This window comes from Saimiri boliviensis, chromosome 12 (genome assembly GCF_048565385.1).
Source record: "Saimiri boliviensis isolate mSaiBol1 chromosome 12, mSaiBol1.pri, whole genome shotgun sequence".
NCBI lineage: Eukaryota > Metazoa > Chordata > Mammalia > Primates > Cebidae > Saimiri > Saimiri boliviensis.
Genome location: NC_133460.1, coordinates 10,865,486 through 10,888,090, shown reverse-complemented (window position 1 = coordinate 10,888,090; position 22,605 = coordinate 10,865,486). Strand labels below are relative to the sequence as shown.

Below are 22,605 nucleotides of genomic sequence, written 5' to 3'. Positions count from 1 at the left end.
GTAACGCTGCATAACAAACAGCCTCAGAGTCCAGCGCCGTGCGTCGCCAGGCGCTGCTGCCCAAGCCCAGGCCCCGTGAAGGACGGGGCAAAAGCAGAGCTGGGCCCATCCCCCTGCCCCTTCCTCTGCACCTCGGAAGCAAAGCTCAGCTGAAGGCTCTCGTCTGCACCCAGGCTGAGGAGGAACCACACTCCCTGCTCCCACCTTGCCCCTTGTGCCCGCCTGAGGGCATCTTAATTAAACCTTCCTTCCCTACATTCAGAAAAATAAAATACTTTGGAGACAGCAGAGACATTTTTACAGGGTGTGTTTTAATTTGCCTTTGGCACTAATGGGACTCTGGAACATTCCATCCTGGCAGGGGAGGTGAGGGTCTGAGCGGCCAGAGCCCATCTTGAGAAACGGGTTTTTCTTCGTGGCACGCTTATGTGAAGCCACCATGTTCCCTCCTGGTTATTCTTGAAGTGGGGCTCTGTGTTTCAAATGCGGACATTCTGGGCAAGGAGCCTCGAGAAGCCCGAAGGTTGAGCTTGGATGGACAGGCACAGGTCTCGCAGCCTATGTGGGCACAGAGGCTAATTTTCCGGAGTCGGTCCTCTCCTGCTGGCGGGCTGAGACAGTGCCCCAGGCCTCATCCCTTCTCAACGGAGCTCAGCCCCCAGTGCCTGGGCCGGCGATGGATGCGCTGGGGGCTGGGGTGCAGGGGAGCCAGGGCCTGGCGTCACACGGTTCGGGTGTCTGGTGTCAGATGGCACCCTGCCACGCAGGGCACAGAAACCCACATCGAGCCTACGGGATTTACTGCAGCGAACTTAAGTGTCCCGGGAAGGCACCGTTGGACTCCAGGTCTCCAACCCCACACCAGGCTCGGCGTCCCTCAGCGGAGATGAGGCTGACACCTGCTGGGAGCCCCTTGGTGCTCAGCTCTCCTTGGCTGCTTGGAGCCCCAGGGCCCCTGCCTGGGATGTTTTGGGGCTGCAGAAGGACCCTCTGCCCACTGTCAGAGAGCAACCCCCGCCTCCCCCACTGGAAGTGGAGACGGACAGGGCCCAGCCTGGAGTGATGGACGCTGAGCAGCGGGAGTCACAGCTGTTCCCGACACATCCGTGACCTGGGTGTGCAGCTGTGGCTGGGAGCAGGCAGCGCTGGCCCCCACACTTCGGTCCGAGCCGCGCCTGCTCCCTGAATCCTTTCCACATGACAGCAGCGGGGGCAGGGACCCCAGCAGTCAGGGACCACTCCTGCCAGGACAGGTTCACGGTCCAGGGAGCTCCCGGTGCTTCAGGGGAGTGGGAGGTGGAGACCGGCAGGCTGGGCTGGAGCCATCCGCCCTCCGTGGAGGCCGGGGCATCAGGAGGAGCAGGAGGACGTCTGGGCGGGGAAAGGCTCACTGAGTGCTTTTCCACTGCCCTGTGAGCGCGGGAAGCTTAAGGCACAGACAAGGCCAGTTCTCTGGCAGATGCCACCCCAACCAGCGGGCCAGCCTCAACCCAAACCAGAACGCATGCCCCGCTGGCACTGCCAGCACCCGAGACAGCTAAGTATGGGACGCCACCCTACCCAGGACTCCAAGTGTGCGTGGCCAGGATGCCGACTCGGGAAGGGGGTCTTGAGAGGGGGCCCGAGAAGCCCTCCTCTCCCCTGGAGACGGTGGGCGGGTGGGGCCTTTCCCAACTTCTGCTCACAGCCTGCTCGGCCCAGCCTGTAGTCACTCTGTCTCTGCCAGACCAGCAGTCATTAAAATCACCAATTAACGTCCCAGGCTGTGCCGGATGCTGCCAACTGCCCCACGGGTGCTCGGATTGCAGGGGCTGGGAGGCCCGAGCCAGGGCTGTCCACACACGGGATGCCAGCGGGTTCACGCCCGGCCGGCCCTGCCCACGCTTCTCAGACTGCACAAAAGATGGGCTGCCTGCTGTAGGAGGAGGGTCTGTCGGGGGCAGACAGTAGGGGACAGGGGACAACAAGCAGGGGGGGACAACAAGCAGGGAGGAACGGAGGGGGACGGGGGATGGGCAGGGAGGGACAGAGGGGGACAGGGATGGCAGGGAGGGATGGAGGGGGACGGGGATGGCAGGGAGGGGCGGAGGGGGACGGGGATGGCAGGGAGGGACGGAGGGGGATGGGGGATGGGCAGGGAGGGACAGAGGGGGACAGGGATGGCAGGGAGGGATGGAGGGGGACAGGGATGGCAGGGAGGGACAGAGGGGGACAGGGGAGAATGAGCAGGGAGGGATGGAGGGGGACAGGGGAGAATGGGCAGGGAGTGATGGAGGGGGATGGGGATGGGTCGGGATGGATGGAGGGGGAGGGGGAGGATGGGCAGGGAGGAACAGAGGCCTCTCCAGGGTGGCATTTCCCTGGGCAGCCCTGCTTCCTTCTTGGGCCCTGAGCTCAACACACACCACATACACACACACACACATACACACACCCCATACACATACCCCATACACATCATACACATGCACACCACACACATACCACACACCATATACACACCCTACACACATACACCACACACATCACATACACCACACGCATCCCACACATACATACACACACACCACACAAACCACATATATACAACACACACCACACATATACACTGTATACACATCTTACACACACATCGCACACACATACCACATGCCCTATGCACACACCCCGCACACAAATCACACACATCGTACACATGGACACCACACACACACCTCACACACCCCGTACACACATCATACACACATCATACACGTGCACACCACACACATACCACACACCATACACACACCCTACATACATACATCACATACATCACATACACCACACGCCCTACGCACACACACCCCACACACATATCACACACATCATACACATGGACACCACACACACACCTCACGCTCCCCGTACACACATCATACACACACACACCACACCAATGCCACACGCAACCTGGGGCCCTACACGCACCACACGTACACACCATATACAGATGCATACCATACACACACCACCCCATACACACACCTCATACATGCACCCCATACACATACCACACATCACGTGCCATACAAACACACCACACACACAAACACATGTGCATCTGGGTCACCATCCCTAGGAGCCACAGGTGGGGCAGAGGGTCTCTGGTCTGGAAGTGCCCCCCCAGGCCATCTCTGCCCCATCTCATGGGCAGTGGTGCCTTCCCCCCACACTCTTCTCTGCAGCTGTCCTTGGTGCCCAGGCCAGGGCGTGTGGGGCTAGGAATGGGGTCTCCACTGGCCCTCCACGCCCAGGGCTCATGGCAAGGGAACAGCCCATCAGGTCCTCCCCCTAAAACCACACGGCCCACTAGCCGGGGTGAGGTTGGGGCGGGTGGGGTCATGCAGACAGGGTGGAGCTGGCCCCCACTGAGGGGAAACAGGGGATGAGGGGCGCAGGTCCCCCTAGATGAGGACATGGGCCCATCAGGTGGACTCAGAGGTGGCTCCGATGGTTAGCCCTCCACTCTCAGCCCCCAGGTCCCCTGATCTGGCTTCTTCAGGGAACACGCTAGCTTCTCCCTGCAGGAGCTGGGAAGCTTCAGGACTCAGCTTAAATGACAACCAAGATGCTTTTCCAGACCACCCTTCCTGAAGTCCCTGCCTCTGACAGGCGCTTTTGGGGTTACCTGCTGCCCGCCTCCCTCCACAAGGCCGGCGTCTGCGGGGCAGGGGCTGCAAGGGTGGTCTGGCCCCACAAGGGTGGTCTGGCCCCATCCTGTGCGGGAGCCCACATGGCACACTGCAAAGTGCTTATTCACTGCCTGGTGGCACTCAAACCACCCCGACACCCCCCCTCTGAAAGCTCCGTCCCAGCGTCCACTCAGGGCCTAGTGGCTTGCACCCACGGGGGACAAGGGCATTTTCCTGGGGACTTCAAGGTGGACCAGAGACAACTCTGGAAGGAAGGCTTCAAGGCATCACCCTACATGGGGACCCTCACCCCCATTCCACCCTCCCAGGAGGGAACCAACACTCCTCACTGGCTAAGGCCCCCCACCACCCAGACTTCCCACCCCCCACCCCCCACCCCCCAGTGGCAGCCTGCACGCCCAGCAGTACCTCCCCTGGTGGCCACTGCAGCCTGAGGGAAAGGCACAAGCCCTGGTGGGCCCCGGGTCCGGCCCTGCATGCCCCACTCAGTCTCCCTTTCTCCAGGAGCCCTGGAGTCCCCCATCTGTGTCCCAGGGACTGAAGCCTCCGTGGTGGGTGGGGAGCTGGGAAGAGGCTGCCCTGCCTGCCTCTTTCTTTTCCTTGGTAAAGAGGAGCTCTCCACAGAGGCCCTCACCTGGATGGCATGCGGAGCCCAAGTGGGTGGTGTCTGCTCTCCCAGGGGCAGGGCGTGGAAGGTGGCACAGTTTGGGCCAGGCCCCACCCTCACTGCCCGCACTTATACCCCTACTTCTGCTTGCCTGTGTCCCAGGCCTAACAGACGAGTCCGTGAGTGCCCAGGCTTCTGCCTCCACCAGGAGCCCCCTGAAGTCCTCCTTCCTGCACCAGGGATGCTCTGAGGTCCACAGGAGGGGCGGGACCCCGAACGGAGGGCAAGGCCTCCGGGGAGAAGGGGCACTGCAGATGGAGGTGTGGGTCTTCCCTGGCAGGTGCCAGGGCCAAGCGGCCGGTGGGGTGGGGAGGAGAGGGCAGGCCGTGCTGGCAGCCGGCTCCGTAACTGCGACGGATGGAGCCTCCCAGCGCACAGTCCGCCCCCTACCCCCAGCGCGCAGTCTGCCTCCCCAGCGCTTCCTCTGACCTGGCCAGGGGTCTGCCCACTTGCAGAGATGAGGCCCTCCCCTCCCGGCAGGTGGCAGGGCCCTCGCCCGGAGACCAATGCTCCCTCCAAAGGCTTTGGGCTCTCAGCTCCCAGTCCTGGGGCTGGCTTGGGTTGTTTCCAAGGCAGGACAGCAGGGGCCCCGGGGCCCAGGCCTCCTCCACCTGCAGACGGGCCGCTGGGGGCACCAACTCTCCACAGTTGGGGACAACTCTTGCCAGGCCAGAGTGGGGGTAGGCGGCGCCTCCTGCGCGGTTGGTGGCGGCCCCAGGTTCTTGCGGCGCGCGGGCGGGACACGCCACCATGACCCCCGACTTTCCATCTGGATTGTTCTGGTAACGGACCAGCTCCTGCCGGCGGGACCGGGGAGACGGCGTGGCTCGGGGGCTGCGACAGCCACCGGCCCGGGCGTGGACGCTTTAGGGGCACCAGCGCGTTGGGTCACCCGGGTTTCGCGGGCCGCAAGCTCGGAGGCACGCGAGGGCAGCCTGATCAGGAATAGCGTAGTCCGGTCGCCTCCAGCGCGTTGGCTGAAAGAATCCGAGCCAGCCCGAGCCAATCTCGGGAACGGCCGGGCCCGAGGCCACCTCTCGGGCGCAGCCTTGGGCGGGGACCCGAGCAGCGGCCCGGTGCTCGCCTCGGCGGAAAAGTACCCTCTCCGACCCCGCGGTCTCCACCAGGGCGGCACACCCCGCCCTCTCTCCTCCTCCGCAGGCGCCCGGGGCGCAGAAGCTCGCAGGGGCCTCCGCCTCTGCCGGACCACCCAGGGCAGCCCCGCCGGAGGGCCTCCCCGCCCCCGAGCCCTGGGTCACGCCCGGAAGGCCCGGGGCCCCCGCGTCCGGCCACGCCATCCGCCCGGTCGCCCCAGGGACTCAGCGCCGGGGTCAGCGCAGGCCCCGCCCAGCGCTCCCGCCCCTCCAGCTGCCCGGCCCGTGGGACCGCGCCCCCGCCGGCGCTCTACACACTAGCACTCGGATAGGGAGGGAGACCCCGGCTCCCAGCTCCGAGCCGCCGCCCCTGGGCGCGCGTTACCTGGATGTGCGCTGCCCGCAGACTCTGGACGAGCTTGGGGGGCTCCTGCCCCTCGCGCCGACCCTGCGGGCCGGGAGCCCCGGCTTAGGCGCCGGGCAGCGGAACGGACCCTGCCCTGGACCGCAGGCGGCAGCTGACCCCAAGCCGCCGGGCTGCGGGCGAGACCTCGGGCGCAGGACGGGCTGTGTGTGTGTGTGTGTGTGTGTGCGTGTGGAGCGGGACGGTGTGTGTGTGTGTGTGTGTGTGTGTGTGTGTGTGTGTGTGCGCGCGCGCGCGCGCGCTAGTCGGGGAAGATCCGGAGGACTAGCTCCGCACAGGGAGCGGACTCCCAGGAACCGCGCGGCGCTCGCACTAGAGAGGGAGCGCCGGAGACCCCCCTGCGCCCACCCGGTCTCTCTGCCCCTCTTCCCTTCCCGGGGCTCCGGAAAGGGGAGCTCTAGGCGTGGGGCGCCGGGCCCACGTGGTGCGGGGCGGGCGGGGGCGCGGTGAGAGCGGCTGCGCTTTCTTTATGGGTGGAGGGGCGGGGGCGGCCGGGCTCCGCCTCCGGGGGAGAGGGACGCGCTCCACCAATTGGCAGCCGGGCGGGGGGCGGGGCCGCGGGGCCGCCGCTTAAAGAAACTTGTTGCGGGTCCCGGAGCGGGAACCGAGCCTCGGCGGCGGGGGACGAGGTCGGGCTACCGCAAGGCGACCTCGGGTCCCGGAGCGGCCGCAGGGCAGCCCCGGGCGTCGGCCCCGGTGCGCGTCTCCGGTGCGCGCCCCTCCGCGCGCGGCCCCGATGCTGGACATGAGCGAGGCCCGCGCCCAGCCGCCCTGCAGCCCGTCCGGCACTGCCAGCTCCATGTCGCACGTGGAGGACTCGGACTCGGACGCGCCGCCGTCGCCCACCGGCTCCGAGGGCCTGGGCCGTGCGGGGGGCGCAGCGGCGGGCGCCCTCGGCGACACGGCGGAGGCGGCGGATGAGCGCTTCCCGGCCTGCATCCGCGACGCCGTGTCGCAGGTGCTCAAGGGCTACGACTGGAGCTTGGTGCCCATGCCAGTGCGCGGCAGCGGCGGCGGCGCGCTCAAGGCCAAGCCGCACGTGAAGCGGCCCATGAACGCTTTCATGGTGTGGGCGCAGGCGGCACGCCGCAAGCTAGCCGACCAGTACCCGCACCTGCACAACGCTGAACTCAGCAAGACGCTGGGCAAACTGTGGCGGTGAGTGCCCGCGCCCCGGGGTCGGGAGTCGGGACCCAGGCCGCCCCTGGTCTCGGACTGGGATCCGGGCATGAAGGGCTCAGGGCGAGCGGGGGTGGCGGCGGCACGCAGGCTCCGGGCTCTGCACCCGGGGCGGGTGTCAGGGCGGGTCTCCGTGGAAAAACACCTTCTGGCCAACCAGGGTCCGGCGCCAGGAATGGGGGGTCCGGGTCCGTGGATGGCAGCGCCTGGGGTCCTCACCCTCGTGGTGGGCACCCGAGGTGCCCCCCGGCCGCTGCGAGTGGTCCCAGCCCCGGGAGGCCAGCCCGGCACGGAGCAAGCTACATGCGGCTCTCTGGAGGTGCCCCCTCTTTAGAAAGGGCTCAGCCCCTCCGGCTTCTGGACCACGCTTGGGGAGGGAGTGGGGCATGCGAATGGGTGGGCGGCAGGTTTTCCGGCCGGTACCGGCCCCGCAGCTTCTCCCGGTCCTGGACACCCTGTGCCGGAAGCAAGGAGGGCAGGAGTGGAGATGGCGGGCGCGCTGTGTGCGCGACTCGGCACAGTGGAGCCGGTGCGTTGCCCGGAAAGTAGGACTGCAGAGGGGAGAAGCTGTTGCTCAAGACAGGCCGCCCCCACCAAATGTCGTCTACTTGGGTTTAAATGGATGTCTTGGTTTGGGGGCCCTGGTTCCCATATCCTGCTCCTCACCTGGCAAACGGGAGCTTGGGGCTTGCATATCTGCGCCCTCCGCCTCTGTCTGGATCTAGGGCACAGCCACGGGGCGCTGTGGACCGCACAGCCCCTGCTACCCAAAGTCCCGCCGCGCAGGCGGTTGGAGAGCCTCAGGAAGAGTCCTAGGGGCTGTGTGTCCTGAGGCTCAGCGAGGATGGGCGCCTGGGCCCTGCCAGGACTTCTGGATGTGTGGGAATGGAGGGACAGCACTGCCCAGCTGCCCGCTGGAGCCCGGCACGGTTCCCGGGAAGCCTCGCTTTTGTCCACTGCCTGCTGGGTCCTGCCCGCCTCCCCCACCTCCCTTAGAAAGCCCCAGAGGGAGGGAACAACGGGCCGGAATTGGGGGAAGTAGGAGGAGGGAGGCCGGGAGGTTTGGGGCTCGTTCTTTGACGGAATAAGCATACCAACCTCCCCCAGACAGGCTCCGGGGGCTCCCGCAGTCTGGTTCTCCCAGAGGGGCGTGGTGCCCGGTGCCCCGGGAGGCTCCGGAGCCCGCGGCGGGCGGGTTTCCCTGGTCAGAGCGTCCCGGCCTCGGGCTCTGCTGCCCGCCCCCCTGCGCCGTGTGCGCTTCCGCCGGCCGCCCCGAGGGCACCGTGGGCGCCCTGGCCATCCCTGCCTGTGCCCTGTGCTGCAGTTTGCTCAGCGAAAGCGAGAAGCGGCCCTTCGTGGAGGAGGCCGAGCGGCTGCGCGTGCAGCACAAGAAGGACCACCCGGACTACAAGTACCAGCCGCGGCGCAGGAAGAGCGCGAAGGCCGGCCAGAGCGACTCTGACTCGGGGGCCGAGCTGGGACCCCACCCGGGCAGTGGTGCCGTGTACAAGGCTGACGCAGGGCTGGGAGACGCGCACCACCACGGCGAGCACACAGGTGGGCTCCAGGCCCCCAGGGTGTCCGCGGGTCCCTGGTGTGGGAGGCAGCCGTGGGGTTTCTGGGGGAGAATGGGGTGATTGATGGTGTAGGGGCAGGCGCCTTCGAGAGACGGGCCTTCCCCGGGTCCCCTGAAAAAGCAGCCAAGGCCGCGGCCTCCTCTGTGTTCGGGGCAGAGTGACCTGCTTAGCTGTCCTCCAGTGCTGAGGGCCTGACAGCTTTGCTTGGCCGGGCCGGAGAGGTGGCGTTTTCAGCCAGACTCGGCTGAATGCAGGCTCCTCTTCCCACGCCCAGCCGCTGCCCACACACCGCTCAGCAGCCCCAGCTTCGGGGCCTGGCTGACAGGGTGGAGTCCCGCTGGGGGCCTTGGTCAGGCTGGCTGACGCCCACCAGCCTCGGAGTGCTTGGCTGACCCGGGAAGGAACAGGGTCTGTGTGGTTCCCGAGCGCCCCGTAAATGCCAGGTCTGGCCAGGCTGGGCCTGTTGCCTTTGCCCCCCGCCCCCCACCACCAACCACCTTGGTCTCTGGGAGGGACCTCGGGTCTTCCCATAGCACAAGCACTTCACGGAATTTTCTCGGCCGAGGAGTGAAGTCTAGGTCTGACTTTGCTGGAATTTCTGGGAATGTGAAGAAACAAAAAGCCGTTGATCCCCCTCTGGCAGTTAGTGCTGGCGTCCCTCCCTGCCAGCCTCACCGGCCCCACCCGCCCCACAGAAGGGGCATTCATCCCTCACGCCCGCTCTCCCGTCCCCAGGGCAGACCCACGGGCCGCCCACCCCACCCACCACCCCCAAGACGGAGCTGCACCAGGCGGGTGCCAAGCCGGAGCTGAAGCTGGAGGGACGCCGGGCAACGGACAGCGGGCGCCAGAATATCGACTTCAGCAACGTGGACATCTCGGAGCTCAGCAGCGAGGTCATGGGCACCATGGACGCCTTTGACGTCCACGAATTCGACCAGTACCTGCCCCTGGGCGGCCCTGCCCCGCCTGAGCCCGGCCAGGCCTATGGGGGCACCTACTTCCACGCCGGGGCGTCCCCCGTGTGGGCCCACAAGGGTGCCCCGTCGGCCTCCGCGTCGCCCACCGAGACGGGCCCCCCTCGGCCGCACATCAAGACAGAGCAGCCGAGCCCTGGCCACTACGGCGACCAGCCCCGAGGCTCTCCCGACTACGGCTCCTGCAGCGGCCAGGCCAGCGTCCCGCCGGCCGCCCCCACTGGCCCCTTCACTGGCGCCCAGGGTGACTACAGCGACCTGCAGGCCTCCAGCTACTACGGCGCCTACCCTGGCTACGCGCCCGGCCTCTACCAGTACCCCTGCTTCCACTCGCCACGCCGGCCCTACGCCTCGCCCCTGCTCAACGGCCTGGCCCTGCCACCCGCCCACAGCCCCACCAGTCACTGGGACCAGCCGCTGTACACCACCCTGACCAGGCCCTGAGGGTCTGGCCTCAGTGGGGGACTTGCGGGCGTGGTGGTGGGGGGGCAGCCTTGTCCCGGCCTGGACAGCCCAGCCTCTGAGCCTCCTGGCATGCATGGCGAGGGCCGGAGGGGCCCCGGTGGCCAAGCTCCGTCAAGTGCCTGCTGAAGTCTGCAGGGAAACCTGCTTGCCGCCCGTGGCCCTCGGCCTCCAGATGGCCACGCCTCCGCCGACAGACGCACTCCCTCTCCCTTCTCTCTCTCTCTCTTTGAGGTGGCCGGGGATTATTCCACGAGGAAGGGCCGCCGTTTGGTCCCCCTTCTGTGTGGACTGGCGGCAGCGGCACTTGGGTTTGCGTCTCTGCGGAGGAGAAGCGGCCAAACGGTCCCAGGACCAAAGGACTGGGGGACCAAAGGGGACTGGGAGACCTTCGCAGGCGCTCTGAGGTCCAGGCCAGCCTCGGCGCTCAGATCCCCGGCACGCACAGCCACATTCCCTCCACGACAGGTGCACGGGCTGTCCAGGGTGTCGGTCCACAGACCCTCCGGGACGCGTCCGCTGGAGCATCTCCAGAACCGCCTGTCAGATCTGAGGGGTCTCCTTGCCGGCAGAGTTCGCCCGCGCAAGGTCGGGCTGTGATTAACACATCTCTCTTTTATTTTTACGTTTTTGATAATTTTTATTTTTGAAGCTTAAATGTGTTTCTTTTGAAAGCTGTTAAAGATCTATTTATGTTCTGTATTATTTTATCTTTAATTAATGAGGTACTTCCGGCAAAGAGTAGAATTTAGGACAGAGTGGAAGCTGGGAGGCTTCCGTGGGGGGCCGGCGGGAGATGGGGCTGCAGCTGTTACCCAGCGTCACGTGCTCGGCTTTTGGGAGGCTGCCCTGGAGGGCCTGGGGGTCCCGAGGTCTCTGGGAGGCCTTGAGCTTGGCAGCCGAAAATTCGAGGGAGGAGAAGGGCCTTGCTTTGCGGCTTCTCTGATCAGGTCGAGATGCCCCAGCACCCAGTATCAGGTTGGGGTTTGGGGAGTGGGAATCCATCGCTGGCCACAACTGTACCACATGGTACAGAACACAGGAGTTCCTGGGAAGGGGTGGCTTCGGAAGTGATCTTGGCTCGCAGGCACCAGGTGCCACCTACCAAGCTGTGAAACTAAACCTTCCCCACTAAACGTTGTTAGGGCCTTAGTTGTAGAGGAATAATACCTGATTCACCTGCGTCGCTCTCCCCGCGTGCTCAGCATTGCGCATACACAGCGCCTCCTTCACAGAAACTTGTGCCTTTAAACTTTGTAAACTTAAATACATCCGCGAAGTTGCTTCTTTTTACTTTTTCTACTTTTCTTACCTTTTTGTAGGAAAAAAAAAAAATGTCTCTGTATCTATCTACTTCCCTGGGGGTGGGGGCGGGGGTGGCCGAAGGCCCGAGGTCCTGCGGCATCTCCCTGGGCGCTGGGTTCGGAGGACGCGCCCTCACTCGCCTGTTGCCTTCGCTCCTTTCTGACCAAGCAACGCTAACTTTTGTACAGGTCGATTTGATAAAATTAAACAAAGTGCTTTTTATGAGCGTGGGCTGCATTTTGTGTGTTGCTTTGCGTGAGCCTGGGGCTCCCAGGGCGAAGGTGCACAGCGGAGGCAGGATCGGGCTGTGCCATGTGGCCGCCGCCTCACCCCACGGCCCTCTGTGTTGGGCAGCCAGGAGGGCCGGGCCCAGAGTGGCAGGGGCAGCCCGTCGTGCCACGAGGCGCCGGCATGCTTCGGTCTGAGTTGAAACACCCGTGCGCTTCTCGAATCCCGTCTCGGCCTCGGGGAAGGGAGCGCCCCATCTTCCTTCTTGGAGGGCCTCCTCGGCAGGCAAAATGGGTCCAGATGGGCTTGATTCGGGGCTGCATTTTTCCTCCCAGTGCTGGTTTCTGGGTGGCTGTTCGAAGCTGGGAAGCCGACGGACGGCAGCTCTCGGGCTTGGCACAGAGCCAGCCTGGGATGAAAGCGGCCCCAGGAGCCGGCAGAGCTGTCTGGTTGGAGGGAAGTTTCTAGGGAGAAAATGGTTGTGGGAGTGACAGCCAGCGAGGGGCAGCCGGCCTCTGTGCCAGGCCTCCCGGGCACCCGAGGCCGGTGCAGGGGCGTCTCGGGGCTGGGGGCTACCGCCCCTGGAGTGCAGAGACTCAGCTTCTCAAGGGGGTGGGGGAGGATGTGCTTCTCACAAGAACCCGAATTCAAGAGGCAGCTGCATCTACGACTTGAACGGGGCGGCCTGGGTAGGGGGCACCCACCCCGTCTCCTTGCCCGCCTGGCTCCCCGCCCCTCACCCCCGCAGTAGGGATCCCATTCTGGGGCCTGCCAAGAGCCTCGGCGGGAGGGGCTCTCCGGATTTATGAGGGTTCCCAGGGGGTGGGGTGTGCCAAGCCCTGCAGTGAGGAGGATGCTGGGAGGGGCTGCGGAGAGCCAGGTCCACAGACACCCGCCACCACCACGGAACCCGCCCAGCCCGTCCTGCGTCTAGCCAGGGGCTGTCCAGGCTCACACATCCCTCAAAGCCCACGCATTGATACCCAGACCGGGAGAACCCAGCGTCCGGCTAGCTGGCAAAGCCAGCTCTGCCCTTGGGCCGCCCTGGGACTCGCTTTGGGGCCTGCCAGGTTCCCAGGGGCTTGAGGCCCTGCCAGTTTTGTGTGGACTTGGTGGAGCTGCTTCCAGTTAACTCCTGGGGGCCCGGGCCCTTCGTCTCACTGGCGTGTGGTGGGGGCGGGGGAAGCCCCATGGTCCCGTCCTGGGGGTGTTCCTGCGGGTTTTCCTGTATGTGAGTTTTGTGAAGGTCAAGGAGCGTCCACACCCTGCCTGGATGAGGGATGCGCAGACAACTCTTCCACCTGCAGGGCCCCGCCCTTTGTCCCCACCTCTCCCGGAGTCCCGGTCCAGCAGGGCTTGTGGCTTGCTGAGCCCAGGGCCAGGGGTCCTGGGAGTCTCCAGGCGCTGGTCCCCATCCCCCAATGCTGCATGGAGGAGGCGGCCGGAGCCAGTGCCCTGGGGGTCAGGCTGCTCTGCCCCGGTCTCCAGCCCGTTCGATTTTTGCTGGAGACCCCATCTCTAGCTGCTCCAGGCCTGCTGGGGCTGCAGCTGGAGGCCAGGCTGACAGCATAGTTTCCAAGCTTCCCTGCGCCCTCCCGAGAGCGTTGCGTCCCGGGGCAGGCCGGTCAGGACAGTTCCTTTTTCCACGTCCTCACCCTCAACAGAGAGCATTGCCTCTGAGCTTGGCTGAACAGAATGAAAAGGGGAAACGGTGTTGGTGACCCGCCCTGGATTCTGATAGCCTGGAAAAGTCCCTCTGGTCTTCCTGGGACAGAAGCGGCTCAAGCCACAGGTTATCGGTTGGGGCGTGAGTTGACGGCCATATGGCTGTTCCTTCCCAAGAGGGCCCTTGTCCTCCCTGCAGCTGCCTGGGTGGGGCCTCAGGTCCCACTCACCTGCCTCTCCTGGGCATGAGATTCGGGCTCCGCTCTGTCTTCGGTGGCGTTTGGCCACAGTCAGGGGACTGTCAGTATGGGGTGTCGTGGACCCACGGTCCTGGGCTGCTGTCGGGACCCCAGCCCAGGACGAATGACCTTTCTCGACCCAATCCCTAGCGGCTCCAGACCTGCTGGGGCTGCGGCTGGAGTCATCAGGCTTGGGGGTCGTGCTTCTGGGCGGCGGCACCAAGGCCACCAGACGCCAGACAACCCCCAGATACCTGTGTAGACAGCCAGAGGTACATCCCACTGAGCTTCACAGCAGACCCAAACCAGTCAGGACCCGGTCTCGGGCAGCGAAGCCAGCACTTTGTTCAACTCCCTCCAAGTCAGTGTAGACCCCAGATGAAGGAGATGGGTGGTCCATCTTCCTGAGGGAAGGAGACCCAGCCCAGCGCTGCGGCTGAGCACCACCCAGGCCCTTCCTGCAGGACCGTATGGGCTTCAGGCAGGTGACGGAAGCCAGAGGCTCAGATCGCCCACTGCCCAGGCCCTGCCAGTGATGACATCTGCTTCTCTCTCCTGGGGCCACAGGCCCCGCCCCCGCTCCCGTGGCTCTGCCGGGCCAGTCCTGAGGCCCCTACAGACAAGGCGGGCTGTGGCCTCCCTCGGCTGCCTGGGAGCTGCAGGGACCCACCTGGGCTTCCTACACCCTGGGAGCCACAATATTCCCAAGAGCTTGGGAAAGAAAGGGGAGCTGCCATCCCTGAGCCTCCCATCCATCCTTCAGAGATGTCCCTTAACGGCCCCACCGTCCCCTCTCATTCCGGCGTCCCCCGCGTTCTACACGGAGCATAGACTGTCTCCAGGATGGGCTGTGGGAGCTACGGGGCCCCCAGGGTGGCGGGAGTCCTTGGAGGAGGGGGCGGGGCACCTGCATGCGCAGGAAGGCTGTCCTGGAGCAGAGGAGCGCGGGGCTGAGCCCGGTGTCTGCTGCTTCTCACGGGTGTTGGGGCAGGGGGCTTCCTCCGGGGCCTCGGCTTTCTCACCTGTGTAATGGGAACAACCCTGAGGAACTTGGTGAGACCAGGACCTTCCCCCGCAGTACCCCCCAGGCTCCTGACGTGCTGTTGGTGGTATTATTACCGATTCGAGCCACGCCACGACCCTTTTGTTTATCTGCAAAATGAAGCAGGTTTTGCAGCAAGAAAATCAGGTGAAACTGGTGAAGAAGGTGCCGGCCTCCTCCCCAGGCTCATACCCCTGGGTCTCGAACCCAGCGAGCCCCGCCCATGCTGTATCCCGCAAATCCACACAGCCTCCCTGCAGGAAGGCAGGATGGGCCACTTGCCTCCTGACTTCCCTGTGCCTCGGTTTACCCCTGTGACCCTGAGGTCGTGACAGCTCCGCTGAGCTGGGCTTGAAGTGGCTGCGGCCAGCACTCGGGTCCTGCCCTCTCATTGGTCAAATCTCAAGCCGACTTGTCCCGAACCCCGAGGTCCTGGGTGTGACTGATGCTCCTCCTGGCCCTCCCCCGCCCCCACCTTCCCCGTAGGCCTACGGCCAGGACTGGGGGACTTGCCCCAGCCTGGGTGGGCACGCCTGGCCGGGGAACCATCCGGGATTCCCAGGCCCAGGCCCACTGAGGTCTGCCTCGGACAAGCGTAAGACGCCCGGGACCCCCTTCCTCAGCAGCGCCCCGACTGGCCCAGGCCCGGCTGCTCCCCCGGGAGCAGCTGGCGGCTGCATAAGCCCCGTTCCTTCGGGGCCCTGGCAAAGGCCGGGCACCCAGCCCGGGCGACTCCACAAAGGGTTAAGGGGCGCGGGCGGCTGTGCCCGCAGCGGGGCGGAGCAGTCGGGCTGGTGCTGGGCCAGGAGCACGGGCGAAGGCGCTGCATTTTAATGAATCATTATTGCCGGCGAGGCCTTTGTCTTTCTTTATCCGGTGCACAATAAAAGAATTAATTAGACAGAAAATGGCAGGGCAAGGAACTGACAAGTCATTACGGGCTGCTGAATGACCGATGAGATGCAGCCGGGAGGCTCTCGCCGGCTCTGGAATGATAATGGCCGGCGGGTGCTTTGTATGCTCGGCCAGCAGGCCTCCGTGTGGGGCGCCGCGCCGTGGCCCTGCCACGGTGGCCCCGGACCTGTGCCCCTGCCTCTCCGAGGGCCCGGGAGCGGGAATGCCGGCCCAAACCCCAGGGTGAATTTCTGTATCTGGCCACGGCAGTGCATCTGCAGACGCAGAGGGACCTGGGAGGTTGTTCTGGCCTTTGGATCTGACTTCCCAGCTTGGAAACAGACATGGGGCTGGGGTGAGGTGAAGTGGGGGGGGTCTGCACACTGCAGGCGGCAGGGGTGTGGGGAGGAGAAGGAGAAGAGGCGATGAGAGGGGAGGGGAGTCTCGAAGGACCTGGAGGAGCCTTCCCCGGAGCCGGGCTGGGCCAGCGTCAGCCGCCGCCACCATGGTTACTTAGACGTCACCAGGAAAAAGGGTCCCCCACCCCCTCCGCAGACCCGGCTCTCCCACGCAGAGGAACCAAGCTCCTCGTGGGTCTGCAGGCTTCCCCGTGATCAGGAAGCATCCAGAACAGAGCCTCCCAGCCTCGGGGGCGGAGGGAGAGGCTGGTGAAGGCACACACCCGGGTCCCGCCGCCTCTCCGTGGGAGGCTCCCAGTCCTGTCCCTGGGCCCCGTGGGCTCGGAGCTCGATTGGGAAGCTGCCTGCAGCCCCGGCTCCCAGCTCCTCCTGCTGGAAGGGGCATTGTTTCCCCGCTCTGGGCTGAAGGGAGGGGTGGGGCCCCAGATAGGCTGGAAGGGGCCCCCCCCAACCCCAGAGGGTAATAGGAACAGTCAGAGGCCTTGCTGGGTACATCTGCCTCCAGTCAACAGCCCTTCCTGGACTGGATGTGAAGAACAGGTGACATTCTTGTGACACCACAGCCATGGGTTTTGCCGCACAGCAGCCCCTCACGTGGCTGGCCTGTCCACTGGGGCCATGCCAGCATCCTTTCCAGGCACCCAGGTCCTGGAGAGGGACACAGGCAGCCCCGAGTGACAGACGAGAGAACCGCTCACACACGCTAATCTCTGTTCACATACGTGAGCCCTGGCCGGGCAGCCAGGCCATGTCCAGGCTCTGCTGGACACAAATTCCCATCCTCTGAGACCCTCATGGGGAGGGGGCTGCTCTTCCCAGAGGACAGTTCCTTCCTGTGGGCAGGGCCTAGGGCTCCTCGGGTAGAGGGGCTGGGAGGGACTGTCGGGGTGGCTCTGCACAGAGCAGAAGCCCTTCCTGTTTCCAGGTACTGAGCACCCTGGGGACATTGCTGGGCATCGGGGCACTCAGGGCAGCGCCACTGTTGCTTCTCACACTCAGCATCCAGCAGGGTGTGCACCTGTGAGATGTGATGGGCCTGGACGCCCTCTGCCTCACCTCCAAAGAGGGGGAGCTTCCGCCCTCCTCCTATTTCTGGGGTCACTCTGGTCACCTAGGGATTTTGTTTGCTAAAGGAACAGGTGGACAGGCTGGGCATGGTGCCTCATGCCTGTAATCCCAACACTTTGGGAGGCCGAGGTGTGTGGATCATGAGGTCAGGAGTTTGAGATCACCCTGACCAATATGGTGAAACCCTGTCTATACTAAAAAAAAAAAACCCTGTCTATACTGGTGGCGTGTGCCTATAACCCCAGATGCTCGGGAGGCTGAGGCAAGAGAATCGCTTGAACCTAGGAGATGGAGGTTGCAGTGAACCGAGATTATTAGGCCACTGTGCTCCAGCCTGGCGACAGAGCGGGACTCTGTTTCAAAAAAAAAAAAAGAAGGGGGTGGACAGAGGTGGTAAGATGGCCTGGGGCGGGGGGCGGGGGGCGGGGGTATCTGGCTCTAGGAACCCACATCTTATACGCTTTCCCCTGAGAGGATAAAGGGTGTCAAGGAAGGGTGAAAATCCACCCTGAAGCATCTCGTGTCTAGGGATTTGGACAGAGAAAGGAGTGACACTTGGCTCCCCAGAACCCCATGGTGTGTATGGCCTTGGACAAGCTGCTGGCCTTTCTGGCCTCAGTAGCCCCTCTGCAAATGGTGCCCAGGAACAGAGAGGCCAGCAGCCTGTCTGAGGATGGTGCCCATCGCCCTGGCAATGGTGCTCAGGAACATGGGAGATGCTGGTGGGTCAGGTGCTTAGCACAGGGTTTGGTTAGAAACAGCCAATCAACACACATCATCCAAAGTTGTCCTTGAGCTATGGAGACAGGACTTACAGTGGCACGTGATCAGCAGGAGTCTACCTGCTGTGGTGGCATGTAGTCCACACACCTGCCCATTCATCATCCACCCACCCACCCACACACTCACCCACCCATCCATCCATCCATGTACACACCCAACTACCCACCCACCCACTCACCCACCCATCCATCCATCCATTCATCCATTCACCCACTTATACATCCATGCACCCACCCATCTACCCACTCACCCAGCCACCCACCCACTCACCCATCCACTCACCCACCCATTAATCCACCCACCCACCCATCCATCCATCCAATCATCCACCCACCCACTCATCCATCCGTCCAATCATCCACTCACCCACTCACCCATCCACCCACCCATTTGTCCACTCACCTATCCATCCATCGAACCATTCACCCACTCCAATGCATCTACCCACCCACCCACTCACCTACCCATCCATTCACCCACCCGTCTACTCATTTACTCACTCATCCATGCACTCACCCACCCATTCATCCCCCCACCACTCACCCGCCCTCCATCCATCCATCACCCACTCATCCATCCACCCATCCATTTATCCACCCACCCACCCATTCATCCAGTTGTTCATTCACCCCACCCATGCACCCATTCATCCACCCACCTACCCATCCATCCACTCCTTCCTTCATTCATTCAGTGACTATTATGTAGTAGTGCTGGGCTTTAGAGGAGAAGGATATAGACCCAGCCCTGTGCTCCCTCAATACATCAGGAAAGGGCAAAACAGGACAAGTACAGGTGACCGTAAGAACCGTACAGGGGCCGGGTGCGGTGGCTCAAGCCTGTAATCCCAGCACTTTGGGAGGCCGAGGTGGGTGGATCACGAGGTCAAGAGATCGAGACCATCCTGGTCAACAGGGTGAAACCCCGTCTCTGCTAAGGAAAACACACACACACACACACACAAAATTAGCTGGGCATGGTGGCACGTGCCTGTAATCCCAGCTACTCAGGAGCCTGAGGCAGGAGAATTGCCTGAACCCAGGAGGCAGAGGTTGCGGTGAGCCGAGATTGTGCCATTGCACTCCAGCCTGGGTAACAAGTGCGAAACTATGTCAAAAAAAAAAAAAAAAGAACTGTACAGGGACCCAACCTGCCCTATGGTCAGAGAAGACTTCCTGAGGAAGCGGGGCACTTGAGAGACTTCCACTGAGTCTTGACTCTGAGCAGGGTCCTGAAGAGTCTTCTGTTCACCAGGATAGATGTTTCCACTGAGTCTTGTCTCTGAGTAGCTCATCCCTCACCCAGTTAGATATGATCATCCTTCATTTCTTCACTCAGCCTAAGGGATCCTACCTGGACGGCTTCAGCTTGCTCTTTTCTCACTAAACCTGAGTGAGTGGTAGTGCTTAGGAGACACATGAGACAGGTCTGAGACATGCCTGAGTCAGGCAAAACCACTGGTTTCATAGGCAGCCCTCTCACGACTGTGGGTCCCAGGACTCAGTGAGCAGTGGAGTGCTGAACTCATCCTTGTTTGCCTGAATGTTTCCAGTTTTTGCACTGAAAGTCCTGTGTCCTGGAAAACCCCTCAGTCCTGGGAGAACCAGGATGGGTGATCACCTAGTGAGCAGGTATGGAAGGTTCCACACTGTCCATGCCCACATGTGGAGAAGCACATGCTTTGTGGTGTGGAAGGTGGAGTTGGGGTGGAAAGCAGCCCCATCACAACCTGAGCCACATGTCCCTGGGTGGCCTTACGAGCTCAACAAGCTTGGGGCCATCACTGTCCATGACCTTCACCCACAACCTAAATTATCGTGGACACAGACCAGCTACTCAATGAGTATTTGCTGAATGAACAAATCAGTGAATGAATGAAGGGGCAGCAGGGCACATTTTCTCCAGGCAGAATAGAGTTAAGTTTCTGAGATATTCTAGAGCATTGAACCAAACGAAGGCTCAGTGGTAGCAGAAATAGGCTGGGCAGCAGCAGGAAGCTCAGGGTCATCATTGCTCTCTTTAAATTGCTTCAGTGGTGAGAGCAACTTCTATAGGAGACCCACGGGCAGGAAGGGCAAAGGGGTAGCCGACAGGGAGGTAAGCACAGAAGAGACTTCAGGAGACCAAGGCAGCTCTGATCTGTCATCTGGCTGCTATTGTAGGTTCTGTGCAGGTGAAGTCATTGCTAAGCAGGGGGGCCCTGAGTGAATGACATGGGAGACCTGCATGCTCAGCTTGAGTATCTCATTAGGACTGTGGTTAATGCTAATGTCTGTGACCTTGAGTTATCAAGACATGGTAGAAGTGTGTGTCAAACTCATTTCTCTAAAAGACACAGCAGCCACCAGGATGGCTGAAGTTCAGAGGGAAGACATCCAGTGCTGGTGAGGACATGGGCAAGTGGAGCCTCATCCTCCTGAGCCTCATCCATTCCAAAGATGGCTTGTGGTGCCACCTAGAGCTGGTATGCCAGTGACCTACGATCCCGCAATTCTGCTGCCAGAAGACCACCCGGGTGAAATGCATGCTTGTGTTCACCAGCAGAGAAGGTTCTTTGTAGATATCAAACAGGGACCTTCTCACACACCCTTTAAGTGGGTAGATAAACTATGGTCTCCACCACTCTAAAATCCAGCTCAGCAATGAGGAGGAACCAGGCAGGTGCTGAGCCCCTCCTGCAAAGGAGCATGCTAGGTGACTCATTTACATAAAGTTGCAAGGTGATGTTTTTTTCCAAACAGAGCAGTGAGAAAAACAGTTCAGGGCAGTTTCTTCCAAAATCAATTCAGAGCTATGCAGACCCCAAGGGGCTGGTGTGGGACCGGGGCTGACAGGGCACAGAAGATGTTGCCCAGGCATGTCCAGGTGGGAGACACAGCCGGACTGAAGAGCCAGGTTGGCTCACATGCTGCCTCCTGCTGAGTCACGGGTGTATTCCCACAACTCTCGGCTAAAAGTCAGGCCATCTTCTCTCCAGAACCCAGGGTCCACATCCTGAAGTCTTCACATTCTGGAATGTGCTTCTCTACTTTGCAGATGGGAAGAAAACATTCCAAAACAGGTGAGCTGCCACGAAGGCAGCCGTGGTTACTTTCCGAGGCACCTGCAGGAGGGAAGGGGAAGGGAGGAGGCGAGGCGGCTCTCAGCTGCCGCTCCCCCTGCACGGTGAGTTTCTCGTCTCTCTAAGCAACAGGGAATGTCTTGCTGGGGGAAGACAGTTCTATTAGAAAGAGGAGACTCAGCCTCTGTCAGGGCTTTGGTGCTCATCTGTTCTGAAATGGGGCCCTGAGCACCCCAGAGTCCTGGCTGAGGGGCAGATGTGAAAGGAAGGGAGTGGGGGCCGTGATGGTGGCAGTGATGTTGTGGGGGGTCGTCTGGGTGCTTGTCCCTCCCCCAGCGTGATCTCAACAAAGGCACAGAAGGCTCGCGGGGCTGGTGCGAGTTTTCACCTCACGTAATAGAAGAGGGACCCTGACTCCACTTCTTGCTGCTTTGCCCATGGTCCCCTCCAAGCCAGGCCCAGGACCCCGAAGAGGAGTGATGGGGGTCAGAGCCAGGGTCTGCTGCCCTGCCAAGGCCACAGTACCCCTGGGGCCACACCCACACTCCTGCCCCCTGCATGGGGCTTCCTCCCTCTCTGGGAGGAGAAAGGAGCGTGCTGTGTGGCTGAAGAGCAGGAGGCTCTCGGGCACAGAACCCCAGGTCTGTGTCTCCCGACTGGACATGAATGGGCAGCATCTCCTGTGCCCTGTCAGCCCTGGGTCCCACACTGGCCCCTTCAGGGGAAGTGTTCTCGGATATCTTAGGGAAGAGAAGGCTCTGTGGCTCAGAGCGTCCCTGCTTCTCCCTGGGCCTCCAAGGAAGGGTGCGAGGGCAGGAGTGGGTGCCGGGGCCAGGCCCTACAAGCACATCCAGTGACCAGGCGCCTCCGAGGGCTGCCAGTGCCCACAGGGGCCCTGGGCACTGAGCCTGCCCACCTCCTCCAAGGTGTCCAGGGCGGAAGGCTGCCGGCGGCGGGAGCTGCAGGGACGCTGGGCGACCTGAGCAGGAAGCAGCCGGCTGGAGTATTTCCTTTCATTAACTACCAGCCCGGCTCCCTGCCCGGGGAGGAGGCAGGTCACAGGCGGTCCCCAGGCCTCACTGCTTCAGGAATGTACGCCGTGTCGGGGAGCGGGTGGTGCTGTCACCGAGAGGAACGCAGAAGCTGGTGAGGCTGAGGTGGGCGTCCGCTCCCATCTGGCAGAAAAGTCCTTCTTGCAAGGCGGGGACGGAGCCAGCTGGGCTTCCTTTGAAAAGGAGACAGATGACATTTCAATCTGCTGTGGGGTCTGGAGGCCTCACCCCCACTCCCGCCTCCCGCTCCACATGCCTGCCTGTGAGGTTCGGGGCACAGCTCCCCTGGGGAGGGCTCCCTGTCACCTGTTCCTCCCATTTGCAAGCTCGCCGGAGGGCCGTGGGTGGCAGCGGGCGCGGCAGATCCGGCGTGTGGGCGCCGACCGCTCCTCCTTGCTGCCCGTGGTTACCAAACAGCCTTCGCGGGGGCTGCTTTGCAGGAAGCCCCCAGAGAGTTCCCACCCAAATCCTCCTTTATTTTAAATCTGTGACGCTCATGTCTGCAAAATGCACCCTGATCCCCCAGCCTAAGCTCCGAAAACGCTGTGGGCGAGGGAGCTCTGCTTCGCGCCGGGCGGGTGGAGGAAGCCCGGGTGGGGCAGCTCCTGGTGGTCCCTGCTGGCCAGCTCTGGCCCAGATGCTGTTACTGGGTCTGGGAAACCGGCGCCCTGTGCCCCCTGCGTGGGATGTCAGAGGGCAGCGGGACAGGCAGCAGGAAAGGAGTCTGTGGCTGGAACCAGGCAGGTGGCGCCCAGAGCCAGCTGGACAGGCCCT

The 22,605-nt window shown here is 62.8% G+C and overlaps 1 protein-coding gene and 1 long non-coding RNA gene across 2 annotated transcripts; one reads left to right on the top strand and one right to left on the bottom strand.

Annotated features, from left to right (window-relative positions):
* Positions 1-291: 291 nt before the first annotated feature.
* LOC120367349 (uncharacterized) lies at positions 292-6,328 on the bottom strand. The gene is made up of 2 exons (XR_005581734.2): positions 5,842-6,328; positions 292-1,371 (listed from the first exon to the last, which is right to left on the bottom strand). It is a non-coding gene; the product is annotated as an uncharacterized LOC120367349 (long non-coding RNA).
* A 66-nt stretch (positions 6,329-6,394) lies between these two features.
* SOX8 (SRY-box transcription factor 8) lies at positions 6,395-11,606 on the top strand. The gene is made up of 3 exons (XM_039477832.2): positions 6,395-7,038; positions 8,384-8,616; positions 9,372-11,606. Exons 1-3 carry the CDS (start codon positions 6,617-6,619, stop codon positions 10,055-10,057), a joined length of 1,341 nt encoding a protein of 446 aa, XP_039333766.1. The 5' UTR covers positions 6,395-6,616; the 3' UTR covers positions 10,058-11,606.
* Positions 11,607-22,605: the final 10,999 nt, after the last annotated feature.